This window comes from Balaenoptera musculus, chromosome 1, assembly GCF_009873245.2.
Source record: "Balaenoptera musculus isolate JJ_BM4_2016_0621 chromosome 1, mBalMus1.pri.v3, whole genome shotgun sequence".
Taxonomy (NCBI): Eukaryota; Metazoa; Chordata; class Mammalia; order Artiodactyla; family Balaenopteridae; genus Balaenoptera; species Balaenoptera musculus.
Window position 1 is genome coordinate 15363721 of NC_045785.1, and position 17665 is coordinate 15381385.

The window sequence follows — 17665 nt, forward strand, 5'->3', positions numbered from 1 at the left end:
CCTGGTCACTTTCACCGTAGTGTGGATAAATATATCCCCATAGTAAGGCCTGAATATCACTCCTGGAGCTTGATTCCTCTGGGTTGAGCTCATGAGACCATGGAATGTTCCAGCTGGAAGGACCCCAGAGCCCCTGAGGGGACCTGACACTGATGAAATGCCCATCACATCCTGAGCCCTGGGATTGGTGGTTTGCATGCAGGGCCTGGTCTAATGCTCCCAGCACATGGCCGAGGCCGTGCCACCATCCCCATTCTACAGGTGACAACGGTGAGGGACCCACCAAGCAAAACAACAGAGCCCAAAGACACACAGCCCTTGAGTGGCAGGGTCAAGATTTGAACCAGAATTTGCCTGTTTCAAAGTCCGGGCCCTTTGACACTCTGTGCCTCCCCTTCCAAGTCCCGTGGCTGATGAGAATTTTAACACTATTAGCCAACGATGACCAACGGCAAAGAGCCCACGTGTGGATGGGGATGGTGAGTGAGGAAGACAGAGCGTCCAGCCCAGGACATCGGCCGGAAGCTGATCCTTTTCCTGTCTTAGAATCCAGCCCCAGATCTCTGTGTTCCTGCCACTCAGACATGGTGGAAGAGGTGGGCCGAGGCCGTCCCCCAGCTGTTTTCTCTCCTCCAGGCAGATTCTCAACCACTGCGCCACCAGGGAAGCCCTGCGTTCTTCTAATGAGACAAGACTGTGGCCCAAGGTGGGCCTCCAAGCTGACCAGAGACCAAATAGGTAAATATAGACCATATATAGATCGAAAGCCCCATGTGCAGAAATTCTATTTGTTCTCCATTGATCCCGAATGCTTGGCATAGTTTCTGGCAGGTCCTCTCTTTAGGGATGGGATATCAGCTGTTCCTGACGCTCTCACTCACTGGGAATTGCCTCAGTCTGGTAGAAGGTTATGACCCCACCAGGTGATGGGGGGAGGAGTAGCCCCTGGTCGAGGTGATGATTTAAAGGGCCAAACCCCCCACCCCCAGGATGTAGAGAAAAGGGAACTCTCGTGCACTGTGGGTGGGAATGTAAATTGGTGCAGCCTCTGTGGGAAACAGTATGGAGGTTCCTCAAAATATTAAAAGTAGAACTACCATATGATCCGGCTATTCCACTTATGGGTAGTTACCCAAAGAAAACAAAAACACTAATCCGAAAACACAGATGACCCATATGTTCATTATTTACGGTAGCCAAGATATGAAAGCAACCTAAGCATATATATATATATATATATATATATATATATATATAAAATGAAATATTACTCAGCCATAAAATAATTAAAATTTTTGCCATTTGCAACAACATGGATGGGCCTAGAGGGTATTATGCCAGGTGAAATAAGTCATAAAAAGAAAGACAAATACCATATAATTTCACTTATATGTGGTATCTAAAAAACAAAACAAATGAACAAACAAAACAAAACAGAAACAGAGTCATAGATATGGAGAGCAAACAGGTGGTTACCAGAGGGGAGGGAGGTGGAGGGTTGGATGAAAGAGGTGAAGGGCATTAAGAGATACAAATTTCCAGTTATAAAATGTCACGGGGATGTAATATACAGCACAAGGAATATAGTTAATAATACTGTAATAATTCTGAGTGGTGACAGATGGTTAATAGACTTATCATGGTGATCATTTCATAATGCCTTTCCTCAGTCACTCTGGTAAACTCCTGAAATTAACATGATATTGTATGCCAACCATACTTCAATAAAAAAATAAATTTAAAAAAAAAGGGCCGCCCCCTTGCGTCCTTCCGGACAGCTCTGAAAGGCCATCCCAGGTCTCCCAGAGCTCGCTGGGGGACCAGCTGTGGCCTTAGCAACTGTCTCCACGTGTCAGCTTCTCCTGCTCCCCAACTTCGCCTGGTTCACTTCCGCACAGGTGTCTCTCCAGGGAGCCGCCTGGCAATGCACTTCTCCATCTCAGAGTCTGTGTCCGGGGAGGCCCGTCTAAGCCTGTGCGGAGTGATGAGCGTTGCTCTAGTGGTTGTATACATAAACGCCTTTGAGCTCAGAGAAAGGGGCAGCAGACTCACCTCCAAAAGGACGGAGGCGTTTGAGGGGGCCTTGCATGACCTTAAATTTGTATTCTGCTCCTATTTCCTCCTCACTACAATCCTACCAGGCAGGACCTATCACTTCTTCATTTGACAATTGAGAAACCAACTCAGAGAGGAGAGGTGACCTGAAACAGATCCACACAGCTACCAAGTGGCGGGGCCAAGGACTAAGCTCTGTTCCCTAACTTCAAATCCACCTCACCGGGCTCCCTACCTAAACCTCTTGTCTGTGTGGCATTTGGAAGGTTACAGAGCCTTTTCATACACACTGACCTCCACAGCTGTGACTTAGGCAAGACAGACATGGTTCTCTCCCTTTGAGTAATCGTTTACGGGTGCTTTGAATTGTGCTGAACCAAAGCCAAGAGCACAGGGCTAGGGGGCCCAGAGACTTGATGAAGGGGGAGACGGAGGGAGGGAGGGAGGGAGGCATGACCCTTATGCCAGCCTCTAGGGCAGCAGCCAGCAAGTTGGCAGGTCCCTGGGAGCGACTCTCTCAAACCCATCACTTCATCTTACATGGACGGCGATGAAACATTGGTTGGCTTTTCTCCCCATGGAGAAAATAAGGAGGAAAGAGCCTACAAGATCCACAAGTCCAAGGTCATTCTATTTTGTTCACCTAGAGTCTAACTAGCACAGTGCCTGGCACAAACCAGTACTAATGATGATGACGGTTAACATGTGTATCACGTTTATTTTATACCTGGCACAATTCTGAGCACTTCACATATATTTACTCTTTAAGTCCTCATATCTAGTCCTCAGCTAGATAACTACTGTTATTATCCTCGTTTTGCAGATAAAGGAAACTAGGCACGGAGAGATGGGCAGTAATAAATACTCGAGGGGTGAATGAATGAATGAATGATCCGAGGCCTATCATGCTTCAAGTCACAGAAATAAACACGAAACTACAGCCCATTGAGGAGCAGAATGGGGCTAAGCCTGGTACGTGGATTATCTCCTCGAATCCTCTTTCAATCCTCCCGAAGAGGCACAGATGATCAAGCCCAGTTCACAGGTGAGGGGATAGAGACTGGCAGAGGGTAGGTAGGTGGCCCTGCAAGTTGACAGAGCCAGGGCTTAGTCCAGGTGTGTCTGACTCCAAAGACAGCACCCCTAACCCCTTAGCAGTTCTCTTGCTTGCCTGTGGGTCACTGAGCCAAACGCTGTAACTATCCAACACACAGCCAAGAAAACAAAACCGAAGACGCCCCCGAGCATCCAAGCACATGGCACAAGGCTCTTATTTTAGACAAAATTCTAGCAAGAGCATCAGCCTCTTTTTCTCAGACCCAGAAGTTGAACAGAAATTAGAAAAAAGAGTGGCTGCTCTTAGCAGGAAGGCAAGGGAGAGAGAGGAATGATTAAAAGGATAACTGACCAAGCCCGCAAAGCTGGGGCCAGGAGTGCAGGGCAGGTGGCTCTAGCCACGTCAACAGTATTGCACCCGGAGCGTAGTTATTGCCTTCCGAGCCCCAAGAAAAGGTTGTAGTGTGCAGAGATGCCACTTCCTGTCACAGCCACTGCAGCTCCCTGAGCCTCAGTGTCTTCATCTGTGAGATGGAGACAATAGTCCTGGCCCCTGACGAATTGCCGGCAAGATTCAACAAGCTCCCGGTGGCAAAAGCACTTGGTCAACAGTAGCCAAGGTGAGTTACCATGTCTGGTATGTTTTGCTGAAGAACACTGGGAAGAGGAGGCAATACATTTTTGGAAGTTTTCCAATAATATGGCGGAAATAATATTTTTTTAAAAAAAACAACTGCAGTATGTCAAGGGGAGAATTTCATTTTCTAGAAACTTCTCTCTTGCAGTGCGCTCAGGAAGCTGATTCATCGGGAGGCATGACTAACTGTGGCAGCCTCTTGGCCTCTTTACCAGAAGATCCACCCTTCTGCTTGAAGGTTATCCATGATCTCAATCGACATGTCTAATGGGATTGAGGACAGACAGAGTAGGACACTGGGTACTCCAAAATCTACAAGTCGCTAGTTCAAAAAAAAAAAAAAGGCCGATTGCTCTTTGGGGACAAGCTACTAAGAAACTGAAGCTTCTGCCTTCAGCCCAGCCCCGGGGGAGGGCTCGTTTAGACTTCAAGCCACATACCCTTGGGGGGATACCAACTGGCAACTTGCTGGATCTCTCATAGAAAAGCCAGCTGTGCAATCAACATCACCATCATCATTAATTGAATTCTCATATGTACCTACCACAAAGCAGGCACGTGGTGGGCAAAGCAGGAAACTCAGACACAGGCAAGTTCCTGCACACAAGGAGCTCATAATCTACTGAAAGAGATGTGCACCGTGGGATGAGAACAACAGGATGATGAACTTAACCCTCACCAAGCACTTAGCATGTGCCAAGCACTATGAAGACCTTTACACGTGTTATCTCATTTCACCCTCGCAACAATCCTATTCTCATCACCTCCGTTCTACAGATGTGAAAACTGAGGTCCAGAGAAGTTAAAGCAGTTATCTAAGGTCTCCAGCTAGCAAGGGGTGGAGCTGGGATTCAAACTCAAGCCTTGAGCCCAGAGATCACGCCTGCAACCCCATGACCAGCGCAATAGGCAGGTACAGGTAAAGTGTCAGGTGGGAATGCTGGGGTGGCGGATGGGCCTCTGGGGTACAGGGTGGGCTTTGGAATCAGCTGGACTGGGGTTCTAAAACTGCTCTGCTAATCATTAACTTGGGGGGCCCTGAGATTCAATTGTTTTCTACAACTCCATTGGCAGGGAGGAGAGTCCTGAAGATTAGAGGAGTTGACCTAGTGGGGGTCCATGGTGCCATCTTGGGCATCTTCCACTGGACCAAAAGGGATCAGAGAAAGCACAGGAGGGGTGTGTGTGTCGGGGGGTGGGTGTGGTCAGGAAAGGCCTTCAAGAAAATGGTGACTTTTAAGATGGGCCTTGAAGGATCAGTAAATTTTGATTAACTTCAAGGAAGGGAGCAGGGTCGGGCAGGCACACGCAAAGACCCTGGAGGTGAAAACGCTGAGGGCCCATTTGGGGAACAAGCTGGCTGGAGCCCAGGAAGAGAGCTGTGGAGTAGAGAGACCCATGGCTGGGAAGGAGGTGAATCCACATTTAAGCTGGCAGGGCAGTGACCTTTGGCCACGTTTACTGAGAATCCACTTTGTATGTGTGCTGAAGACCTGGCGTTAAAGGGTTCATCCTTTAAAGACATCCTCTTCAAAAGAGGCGGAGAGACAAAGGTAGCGGAGTCAGCCCTCTCTTTAAAGAGCAGGCAGGCACAGCAACTGGCTGGCCAGCTTCCTTCCTTTCCTTCCCTCCAGCCTCCCCCCTAGGGCTGTGCATTCCGTGGCCCCTGGGAGCAAAAGGCACACACTGCTGAAGATTAAACAGACCCAAGGCATAAGCACCGTTCCACTGTGTGCACACATGGGGACACATCCACACACACAAACACACTCACGCACACAAATGGGGTAAGAAGCCAATCTGATTTTCCAAAAGATTGCATAATTCTTAGGTGATATTAAAATAGCTGATGAAGAATCCGCTTTAAAATTTTTTGGGTGGGCGTTGAAGGGCTGAAGAGCCTTGCTTAGATATTTCTGGCAGAATCATTTACAAGAAATAAGCCGCCAGCACAGAGCTTTAAAACCTTCAGCTCCTAAAACCTCGAGCTCCTGCACCTTCTTGGGTCCTTAGATGCCTCCCTAGATGTGCAGGGTGGGTGAGGGGGTGACCCTAGCAGGGGGCCTGCCGAACCCAGGCCCTCGCCGGCAGCTCCCACAGATCAGGTGTTTCTTTTCTGAGATGGGAAGAAGCACCACCACTGAAACGATCCCCTCTTTCCCAGGCCCCCAGAGAACTTCCTGTCCGTGCCAATCACGTGGCACATAATCATGTCCAGCCTGTGTGGCTTTTCCACCCTTGGCTCAGATTGTACTGAAAAGAATCTGATTTGTAACTCCTTATGACTGTGCGACTTGTCTTCTCAGCCAATTGTGAACATCTTGCAGGAAGGTTAGAGCTGTGCTCTATTACAGTCCTGCATCCACGCATCTGGTGGGATAGACAAGGTAGCAAACATTTTGCCATTATGCTAGGTAGTGGATCTGAATTTTTTCCTCTGATGATACGGTGCTTGAATGTCTCCGAACGTTATCTTCTAATAATATAGTCACTAGTTATTCCTCTGCAAATTCCAAGAGTCTAGAACAGGGCCTGGCAGACAAGTGTCCAGTTAGGTCTCCTTCTGAAGCTATCTTAATTCCATCTTGGAAGAAAACCTTCATCTATTAAGTTGGGATCTGAAGGGTAAGTGGCCATTAGGCAAAGAAAGAGGATGAGGAGTTGGGGAGAGTGAAGAAGAATCTTGTAGGCAGAGGGGACGGCAGGAGCAAAGGCCTGGAGTATGATGAGGGTGTGTACAGGTATGACCCTGTGGCCGGGGACAGCCTTCAGGGCAGCCCTGGAGCAGCAGTGAATCTCGGACAGAATCAGAGGATGGGTTCCCTCCCATCGGAACAGGAGGGAGGAAGGAAAGCAGGGAGACAAAAGTAGGCAAGTTTGTAGGTCTGAGGGCAGAAAGCTGAGAAAGTTCCCATCTGATGGCTTATATTTTCTGAGGAGGGAAGTAAGGATATCTTCTGAGCAGGAGGAGGAACGAGGAGAGGTGAGAGATTTTAGGAGAGAGGACAAGGTTTGAAATAGCCACTGAGAAGAAAGGAGTCAAAACTGGGCTGGGGAAAGTGGGATGATTTCTGTTTAGGACTGAGTGTCCAAAGGAGGTTGGAGACCCCATGTTTCCATGACATCAATGCCTGTGGCTGGTCAAGATTTCTTCAGGACCTTGGTGTAGGGGGACTGGTTGGGGTTTCCTCAGGTGGGAGTGATGGAAAGACAGCAGGACAAGGGCACGGCTTCTTGCAAGGGAATGGCTGAGGTAATGGAGCTTGAACTCAACAGGGTAGGGAAGACGCAGGTTGATATGGAGAAAGCAGAAAGGCAATGGACGGGCCTCTGGAAGATGTTGAATGACAAGCGTGGTAGAAGTGGCTGGAGTTGCGGAAGAAGTCATGGTCAGGAGGGTCAAAGCAGGTGCAGATGTAGCTACAGCAAGATTTCGGATGAGGCCCGGGAGTGGTAGGCTGATAGGGAAATGAGGAGGTCAAGGCACGGGTGTCGAAAGGGTGGACTCAATCAGATGCCCCAAAAGCAGCCGCTCAGATTCTAGGATTCACAAGATTCAGTCAGCTCAGCAGCTTCATCTTACAATCAGGGACACTGAGAGCGTCAGGGCCTGAGCCAAGGTCACGAAAGGGGTTTGAGGCAGGCGGGCCTGCCACCCCCAGCCTCCTGGCCAGGGCTCTCCTCCCCATGGACGCCCTGTCCCCCAGGAGACGTGCAGCGAGGCAGGCAGGTTAGGTGAGGAAAAGAGGAGGCAGGAGAGGCCAGGCCTGAGTCCCCACCCCGTCGCCTCCCAGGGCCTCAGCCCCCGCGCCCAGCCCCGACCCGACCCCCCTCCCCCCCCCGACACACCCCCTCCCCCCCAGGCCGGGCCGGTTCCGGCCAGACCGGAAGCACGTGGCCGCCCACCGGCGCGGTTGCCCGGGAGACCCAGGCTGTTTACCCGCGGGACGGAGCCCGGCGACTGCGGCGGACGGAGCGGCGCCGCTAGGTGAGCGCGGCCGGCCGCCGGCCCGCGGGTCTGTCCTCGGCCTCCTGGGGGTCTGGGAGGGGCCGGGACAGGCCAGCCCCGAGCCCCCCGGGGCCCGTCGCCCGGGCGGGCCTCCCCAGACTCGGCCCCAGGGGCGAAGCCCGGGAGACAGGCCAGGGGCCAGGAGGGAAGCGGCTGCTCCCCAGGGGCAGAGCCAGCCCGGCCCGGAGCTCACCGTTGCCGGAATGGGACAGCTCCCGGGCTCTGCGAAAGCCGAGGGGCCTAGGAAGCCGCTGGGCCATGCCCTCCTGGCTGGGCAGTACACACCGAACACAGACTCCTAGGGACGAGGGGATGTCCTGTCACAGAGAGAGACCGGAACCAGATCTGAGCCTCCCCCCAGACCCCCGCTGTATCACCCAGGTCAACTCGCACTTTCTAGAGGCTCTTTCTTGCCCCTCCCCCACATCCCTCCTGCTGCCTCTCCTTGCCTCCTTCTAGAGCTGCCGGTACTTGAAAAGAACTGAGCTCTTCTTCTCCACCTACCTCTAATCCTCCCTCCCCACTGCTGCTGGAATCATGCCCAGTTCCTTTTCCAGACCTTTGATCACTTGGTGGCTTGTGGTCCAATTTCTCCACTCCCCCTTTTAAACATGGCACTCTGCGTAGGACAGTGTATTCTAATCTTTAGTCCTGGGTAGAACTGGGAATGGTACCAAAGTTTTCTCATTCTCAGGCCAACTACTATCTCCTGTTGGTTCTTCTGAGCATTTTTCATCCTCAAAGACTCACAAGGAGGGGTGGGGATTGGCAGGGGATAGTATTAACTGACAAACATTTTTAAAAGACCAATTCAAATGTATGCATCCTTGGTATATACCAGCAGATGATATGTGGGTAGTTATATTTTATTACATTTATTGTAGGCTTAGATTTGGGTTGTGAGTGAAATAGGGCTGTCTGACCCCGTGGTAGGAGGTGGGAAAACAGGAAGATGGCGTTAGCTTCTCCTATCCAATTCTCCTTCTTTCCAGTTGATTTGGTGAGTAATCTTAAGGGATGGGCACCTGCCCTTTTGGCAGTTCCTTGGGAACCGTTATCAATATTTGTTTCCTGACTCCTAGCAGGCCTCTGGGGTGCAGCTATTATGTTTAAGTAAACAGGCCACTTGCCTATTCAACAGGCAGCTTGATGGAAGCCTACGCCTAGATCTTGTCAAATCACTTTGTGGTTGAGAGTCTGCCAGGCCTAGAGGTGGTGAGATGAGCTGAGCAGGGTTGATGATGGATGCAGCAGAAGCCTCCCTGGACTGAGGCGGGCAGGCAGAGTTTGAGACCCAGGGTGTGAATATAAAGACACCGTTGGCCCAGGTCCCCAAACACCTGTTTCCCCCACCTCCCCTCTCCATGTGGGAGAAGCTGGGGAGAGCTGATGTTCCCTGCATGTAACAGATGGTTCCTGCGCTCGGCAGGAGGCAGCGGGTTATGAAAGCAGGTTTGATGGAACGGTTTTACCTGAAGGAGGTGTTAATCTCTAAATAACCATGAGTGGGCTTATAGGGATTAGTCATAATTGAGGTTTTTCTCCGAGATAGCTCGCAGTCATGTTATCTTATGACCAGGGTGTCTTGGATATGACACCCCCTGAACATGGATAATTATATAGTACCAAAAGGTATAGAAAGTGCACGCACACACTCAAGTTTTACTGTTAAAAATAATCCAGCAGGGAGCCTATGAGAACACATGACTTTCCTCATCAAAGTTGTTAAGGAAGAGGTTTCTAAGTTACCAAACTTACTGACAGTTAAACCTTCCTGAGGCATGTGTGGGAATTAGATGCCAAGTCTGTGATAATTGGGTAGAAGCTGTGGCAAATTAACAGCCCTTCTTTGACGGGGAAGGGTGGGCAGAGAGGGGGAGCCAGTCTCCCAGTTGAGCTTCTCTTTGGCAGAACAGTTGGGCAGTTATGACCTCCCCATGCCACCCTGAGTTAAGTGCAGAGCTGCTTAATTACAAGCGAAAGACTTTGACTAAAATTAAAGGGAACCCCCCCCCCACATTCTTCACAGTTGATCAGAAAATAGACTAAATTAACAAGGAGCTGGGTAGGCTTTTTTGATGCCAAGGAGAAGGCTCCCGGACTCCCAGCAGCCAGACTGAGTGTGAAAGACTAGAAGTGGGAAAATGGGAGTGTGGAAAGACACTGCCTGTGAGCAGAATGGAGCAAACACAGAGAGGCCTTGCAGTTAAGAAAGACAGGGCAGACTTTTTTTTCTTCTTTTTTAATGTCTTTATTGGAGTATATTTGCTTTACAATAGTGTGTTAGTTTCTGCTTTATAACAAAGTGAATCAGCTATACGTATACATATATACCCATATCCCCTCCCTCTTGCGTCTCCCTCCCACCCTCCCTATCCCACCCCTCTAGGTGGTCACAGAGCACCGAGCTGATCTCCCTGTGCTATGCGGCTGCTTCCCACTAGCTAGCTATTTTACATTTGGTAGTGTATATATGTCCATGCCACTCTCTCACTTCGTCCCAGCTTACCCTTCCCCCTCCCCGTGTCCTCAAGTCCATTCTCTACGTCTGCGTCTTTATTCCTGTCCTGCCCCTAAACCTAAAAACGGTTCTTCAGAACCGTTTTTTTTTTTTTTTTTAGATTCCATATATGTGTTAGCATACTGTATTTGTTTTTCTCTTTCTGACAGGGCAGACTTTGAACTGAGTAGCCCTTCAGGAATACACAGGGATACTGTGTTTTGTTTGGTTGTGGTTTTAGCGGTGAGGAAGGGGATACGCCCTAAAATTAGACAATGATGGTAATATGCACAGAATGGGAATATTAGGGTGCAGAGCTAAGGGGCTTGAATTGCATTGCTCAGCATTGTGTGATGAAGGTAGTTTGGAGTAAGTGAATGGGAGGTAAGTATACGATTAAAGTGTGGGATTAGGGGGAATTCCCTGGCAGTCCAGTGGCTAGGACTCCACGGTTTCACTGCCGAGGGCCCAGGTTCGATCCCTGCTCGGGGAACTAGGATCCCACAAGCCATGTGGCGTGGCCAATACATAACTAACTAACGAAATAAATAAATAAGTAAAAGTATGGGATTAGAAGGGACATATTAGAATGCATTTTTGGAGGCAATTTCATAGGCAGTAGCTCACTGGAGTCAACCTTCCGGCATTTCTGTGCAGCGGGCGGGGCAGGCATGGGTCCCCTGAGTCACCCAGCCGATCAGAGGTGACTGGGAGTAGACCCACCACGGACACCCTGGAGAAAAGCTCTGAAGCAACAGGTAAGACTTTTGGACCTAAAACAGTCGAAAGCACTAAATAAACAGAAAACAAAAACCAAAAGCAGAAAAATGAAGCCTTTACTGTGTGCCAAGCCTGGTTTTTACGGCCTTACCTATGACGTTTTGTATTACTGTCCTCATGTTGCAGATAAAGAGACTGATGTTTAGAGGCAGTTAAATAATGTTTTCAAGGTCATATAGCTAATTCTATAGATGAGGAAAGCAATGTACCAGAAAGGTAGAATGATTGTCCCATGGTCATCCAGCTAGCTCTTGGCAGGGCCTGAAATAGAACCTAGGTCTTATGACACCGGGTCCTGGGCCCTTTGCTTCCAAACGTGCTGCTTCTTGGGGAGGCTCTGGGAAGCTACCAGAAGGTCTTTCGAGGGTTGGGAGAGGGCTGCTCAGGCTGCAGGTGGAGAGAGCCGCAGTCACAGTGGTGGTCAGGATTCAGAGGAGGCAGGGAGCCCAACACGTTGCAGTGTCCTGGGAAGGACGTAACCAGGGACTGGGAAGAAAAGGTGATCAGAAGCGTGTTAGCGAAGGTGCTGTGAAGACGGCGAGGACAGGGGAGGGGGCCTGACTTGGCAGTTCCAGGCCTGCAAGAGAAACACGCCTCCCACCATGCTTCAGGACGTGCACTCGTGCACACCCCCAAATACAGGGTCTGGGAGGTCCAAACACAGGGGCCCTCAAAGTGTTGACAAGGTGGTTGGGAAGAAGAAATGTCAACAGCTAACGGAGAGACTGAATGTGATCAGTGCTGGGGGAGAGGCCAAGACTGGTCCTTGAGAACAGAACTGGGTGTCACAGACCTGGGTTCTCTTTCAGGCTCTGCCACCAGCTGGCTTGGCGGCCTGGGGCATTTGCTCTGCTTTTCTGGCTCACACATCTGTAGAATTAGCGTGTGGCCGGAGGCCCCTTTGAAGTTGGCCTAGGACGGGGTTTGGTAAACCATGGCCCACAGGCCAGATCACACCACTCATTTTGTGTGGCTCGTGAGCTGACAATAGCTTTTACACTTTTAATGGTTGGAAAAAATAAAAAGAAGAAGATTTTGTGCCGCATGAAAATGATATGAAATTCAAATGCCAGTGTCCATAAAGGCAGTTTCCTTGGGACAAAGCCACACCCGTTCATTTACGCACTCTCTATGGCGGCGTTCACACCACAAGGGCAGAGATGAGTAGTTGTGACAGACTGTGGCCCACGAAGCGGAAAATATTTACTCTCTGGCCATTTACGGAAAGGGATCATCAACCCTGGTCTGGAAGCTGAGTGCCCCCCTGTGAGTTCTGGCCAATGGGTGGACCAGCAGTGGGGTCTCCTGCTCCTCTCCCCCAGCCTGATGACAAAGTGAGGGCAGCAGAGGGATGTTGCGTGAAGTGACTTGTCAGTGAATACCCGGCGGGAGCCCCCCTGCCACCTGTGGCAGGAAGCTCTAGCTCTCAGCTCTTTTTTTTTAACATCTTTATTGGAGTATAATTGCTTTACAATGGTGTGTTCCTTTCGGCTGTATCACAAAGTGAATCAGCTATACATATACATATACCCGCATATCCCCTCCCTCTTGCGTCTCCCTCCCACCCTCCCTATCCCACCCCTCTAGGTGGTCACAAAGCACGGAGCTGATCTCCCTGTGCTATGCTGCTGCTTCCCACCAGCTATCTGTTTTACATTTGGTAGTGTATATATGTCCATGCTACTCTCTCACTTTGTCCCAGCTTACCCTTCCCCCTCCCCGTGTCCTCAAGTCCATTCTCTAGTAGGTCTGTTAGGTCTGTGTCTTTATTCCCGTCCTGCCCCTAGGTTCTTCATAACCTTTTTTTTTTAGATTCCATATGTGGCACATATATACAATGGAATATTACTCAGCCATAAAAAGAAATGAAATTGAGTTATTTGTAGTGAGGTGGATGGACCTAGAGTCTGTCATACAGAGTGAAGTAAGTCAGAAAGAGAAAAACAAATACCGTATGCTAACACATATATATAGCTCTCAGCTTTTGAGTGAAGCTGAGCTTGGATTCCCTGCTGGGTAACTGAACAGGGTTACTTTCTCTCTTCTGAGCAAAGGCAGCCACGGGTAATGCTCTCTTCTGGGCCTCCGGGTCTGTGGACGGTGTAGGGCGGAGCGCCCCACCCTGGGAGCCGGCAGATTCCGCCCTCAGGACTGGACCCTGGCTCTTCCCTCACCCGGGACACCTTCCCCCTAGAGCAAGGGTGGGCAAACCACAGCCTGTGGGCCAAACTGGGCCCACCCCTGTCTTTGTAAATAAAGTTGCCTGGGAACACAGCCGCAGTCCCTTGCTTACGTACTGTCTATGGCTGTTCTTGTGCTACAGGGGCAGGGGTGAGTGGTTGGATCAGAGACCACGTGGCTCCCAAAGCCAAAACCATTTAGAGAAAAAGTTAGCTGAGCCCTGCTCTTGATCGTAACAGGGCTTACTCCTTCTCATCAATCTGGTCTCTCAGGTTAAAGCCCTCCCGACCCCCCGTAAGAATAAGAATTAGTCACTCGCTGGTGCAATACTTTATTTTCCTCATAGCAGTTATTAGTCGCTGAAAATATCTATTTACTTGTGGATTTCACACCAGCCTCTTCTCACTATAATTAAGTTGCAAGGACTTTGGTTCACTGATATATTCCAATGCCTGGAATGAATGAATGAATGAATTGCAGCTGGTGCCCTTGTCCAGATGCCAGAAATCCAGAGAGAAGCTCCTCTGCGCACCCCCTCCCGCCCCCATCGTGGCCGGTCCTTATTCTGGATCCTGGGACGTGAATGGCTCAGGTCCAGAAGTCCTAGGACGTTTAACCCACAGCCTCCTCTCTTCTCTTGCTTCCTTAGGGGTCTTGAGGAGCCATGGCCACGGAAGCCCCGGTGAATACAGCGCCCCCTGAACGCAGCACTGCTGTCAGCACAGCAGCTGGCAGCTTCATTTGGCAGCCAGACTCACTAAACACGCACGTCACAAGGCCCAAGTCCGCCAAGGGACGCACTCGGCCAAGTCTGCATAAGCCCGCGGGCACGGAGGGATGCTGCAGCCTCACGCCATCTTCACCTCCAGCCATTCCCTGCGAGTCGCCGAGCAGCCAGAAACCGGCAGCCTGCACACCCAGATCTCCAAGTCAGGGAGCCCCCGATGAGACCCCGGAGCTGCTGCAGCAGGTGCCCACAGGGGCATCGTCTTCCCTCAATAAATACCCAGTCCTTCCTTCCATCAACAGGAAGACCCTGGAGGAGGCGGCCCTGGAAACAGTTGCTAAAAAGGCTGGTTCCCTGCAGCTGAGCAGCACCCAGGCTCTTTACCAAGCGGAGACCTGCACCGTGAAGACGAGTGAAGAAGGTTCCCGAGCTCAACCTTGTTCCCCGGAGAGGAAATGCATCGTGCGGACCAAGAGACAAAGCTCCTACAGGGCCAGAGACCTGGAGGAACCGTCAGATCAAGAGCCAAGACTGCTGCTTGCCGTCAGATCACCGTCAGGACGAAGGTTTGTCCACCATTTCCGGCCAACTGATGACTTACACACCGTTGTCGCCGTGGCCGAACACAAGAACGAGGCCACCTACCGACACTGCAGCATTGAAACGATGGAGGTGCCCAGGAGACATTTCTCTGACCTCACCAAGTCTCTGCAGGAGTGCGGAATCCTCCACAAGTCGGTGCTGGGCATCTCACAGGAAGATGGGGAGGGATGGCCCTTAGTCCACAGCCACCCAGCTGGGGTCCTGGGTCTCTGAGCAAGGAGCATGCTTGGGCGCCACGGCCTCCCAGGCAGCTTGGTTCCAAGTGCCACATGAATCTGGTGCAGCTGTGACTCGGGACACTCACCCTCAGCGCATCTTCTTTGAAGCAGTGAAATCTACACAGGCACCAAATGCGTTAAGAGGATTCTCTTCCAGTTGTTAAATTCTCTCCACCACGGGAGTGAACTGGCAAGTGACCAATGCTGTGACCAGGCCTTCTCCTTTTCTCCTTGGGTCCTTTCTGAAGCACCTGCTTACCTTTACAATGAACTTGCACTCTCTTGAAGCCAATGGTTTGCCTTTCTGTATTTGATGTAGGATTAAACACTTCCCAGAGAGGATTCTGGTCTGGTAAATAACCAGGGTTCAGGAAATACTGCACTGGCATTTGTGTTTCTTGCAAGTATCTTTAAGAAACAGGTGCGTGACCCTATTTTGGGAGCAGCCCCTTTGCCAAGCTCGGGTGGCTCGAGTTTCTCGGGGATTACCGTTTGTGTGAGGTGGTTTCAGAGGAAAGAATAGGTCTTCAGCTAATACAAATCCCCCAATACACCAACATTTCGGAAAGAGCCCAAGAGCTGGAAAGTGAATCCCTTCCATAAGCAGGGATTAGCCAGGAGCTACTTTATTTTTAATAGAGACTGACCAGGTTTACAATTTTTGGTAGCTACTCTCTGCACAAAATTTTCCCCAAACTGAGAAAAGCCAGTGTAATCTTACATCCTTTGCTTTCCCCAGTGGTGGCATCTTTTGTTTTTAAATGGCACAAACCTACAGGTCTGCACAAACTTGTAGGAAAGGCCCCCTTGGCTTATCTGGGTGTGGATACATTGTTTTATCCCCCAGTTTCAGGGTCTCCCCTACTTCAAACACGGAGGCTCCCTTGAGACGACAGGGGTGCCCCCGTGTTCTGATTTAGAATCCCCCGGAGGAAGAGGGCGCCTCGGTTTGGTGTCGCTTTGCTGTGCCTACGCTGAGACCACGTGCCCAAATAAATGTCTGGTTGATCAGCATGACACCCGTAGCTGTGTGGCAGACCCCGGAGTCTTGCTTTTCCAGCTCTGAAATGGTGACATGGAAATTTTCCCAAGTTCCCTCGTGTTGTAAGCTCAGCAAGGCTCCCACATCTCACCTGGGTCCCCTTTACGGCCAAATCACCGTTCAGAGTGGAGAACACCTGTCCTCCCAGAGCCCAGCCATCACAAAGCCCTGAGTACTGATACGCACCCCTACTTGCTAGGTACACAGAGAAGGCAGGACTTCTACAAGCATAGCAACGAGTGCATCTCGTGCATAGATAAGGCCTGTGGTTGGAAACATTACTTCCAGCAAATTGATACTTGGCCCTGGAGATGAATACCAACATCCTTTCCTCTGAAGAAGGCTCGCCTTGTCCTAACTGCATCCCACGCCACCCAGATCATTCTAGAATAGGTTATTTTGGAATGTTTTGCAAAATTTCTTAATGCCATTTGGTCAGCCGCTCCTCTGACTGCAAAGGTCAGCTGGGGCTGGTGGAGCCTTGGGCAGGCCCAGGCCACTGGCCACATCCCCCGGCTGCTGACCACGCAGAAGGGCCTGGTGACTCGAGCCTGGTACTCAAGTCCAGGGGTTTCGCCTCCCACCCAGGACTCGAGCACGGAACTCTGCCTCTGATCTAGGAGGCTGGGGGAAGAGCCTCCCACATTTTATTCTTACCACCTACTCTGTGGTAAGAATAAAATCCCACCCACCTGGGACTTGGTAATTTCTCCAGGCAAGAAATCTTTACAAAATTGCAGTGAAATGGAGCATGCTTGAAGGAGTTAGAATGTTCTGCACTTAGGGGTTTGCTACTGCTATTTAGCTTAGAATTTTGGGGTGGTGGGAACAAAATGGAAGGCATAAAGCATAGAAATATTTTAGGATATTTGGGGATATGTGAACAAAGCTAGATTTGAAACACATCTTTTGTTTCAAATAAACTTTTTCTGCGGGGACAAAAGATGACAATACTAATAATAAAAACCGATTTGCGTGAAACTGAGTCAGTGGAGAAGTGCATCTTCTTATTTCAGCGCAAGGCTTCAGCCACCCACGCTAGTGGACAGAGGGCGTTGTGAACCCCGTCTTCAGTTCTCTCCTTGGCAAAGCACTTGGCCCTGCTGTTTGATCCAAGTCCTCTTCCCCAGGCACTCCAGATGCCCACCCTTCCGAAAGCTCCTGCTTTCAGCTCATATCAGAGCACTAAGCTGGTCTGTAGGGGAAGAAACTCCTGAATTTCTTCCCCAAATCATTCCACGTACTCTCCTTTTGAGGTCGGCAAGAACACACTGTATCAGAACTTCAGCGTTCTTGGCTCTGTAGGTGGTACTGCCAATCAGGTGCCCTGGCCTAATGGGCTAAGCTGAGCCCAGGGCCTAACTCTTGGTGGCCCTGGTAGGTCTGAAGTTGGCCCACTTTGCGGTCACAGGCCTGAGTCATTCATTTAACCCACAGTCATTGAGGGTCTGCCCTGTGCCACACCGGCTCACAGGCATTGGCGCCCTAGCAAGAGAGCGTTGGCAAGACAATGTGGAACCACCTTGGACTGTCAACTCCAACCAGCCGAGGGCGGCAGCTGTAGCTTTATCTGGGAGGGCCCTAGAGTGAGGGCCAGACTGGGTGGCTGCCGGGCTTCTCCCCACCTTGTGGGAACACAGAGGAAACTCCTCCCCACCTCTTCTAGTGACGGCACTAGGAAGATCGCTCATTAGGGATATGGACTTTGCATAGACAAAGCTTCATGATGAGTGATTCCCCTCCATCCCCTGATAAAGTCCAGTAGGTAAATTCGTCCTGACAGCAGAAGGAACAGCAGGAGAAAGAAGTGACTCATCATGTAGAATCCAAAAAATTTTCACCAACAGATGGCAGGTG

General features: G+C 50.4%; 1 protein-coding gene across 1 annotated transcript; it reads left to right on the plus strand.

Moving 5' to 3' along the window:
* Positions 1-7654: 7654 nt before the first annotated feature.
* On the plus strand, positions 7655-17000 carry UBXN10 (UBX domain protein 10). The gene is made up of 2 exons (XM_036867819.1): positions 7655-7736; positions 13868-17000. Exon 2 carries the CDS (start codon positions 13883-13885, stop codon positions 14759-14761), a length of 879 nt encoding a protein of 292 aa, XP_036723714.1. The 5' UTR covers positions 7655-7736; positions 13868-13882; the 3' UTR covers positions 14762-17000.
* The last annotated feature ends 665 nt before the right edge of the window (positions 17001-17665 follow it).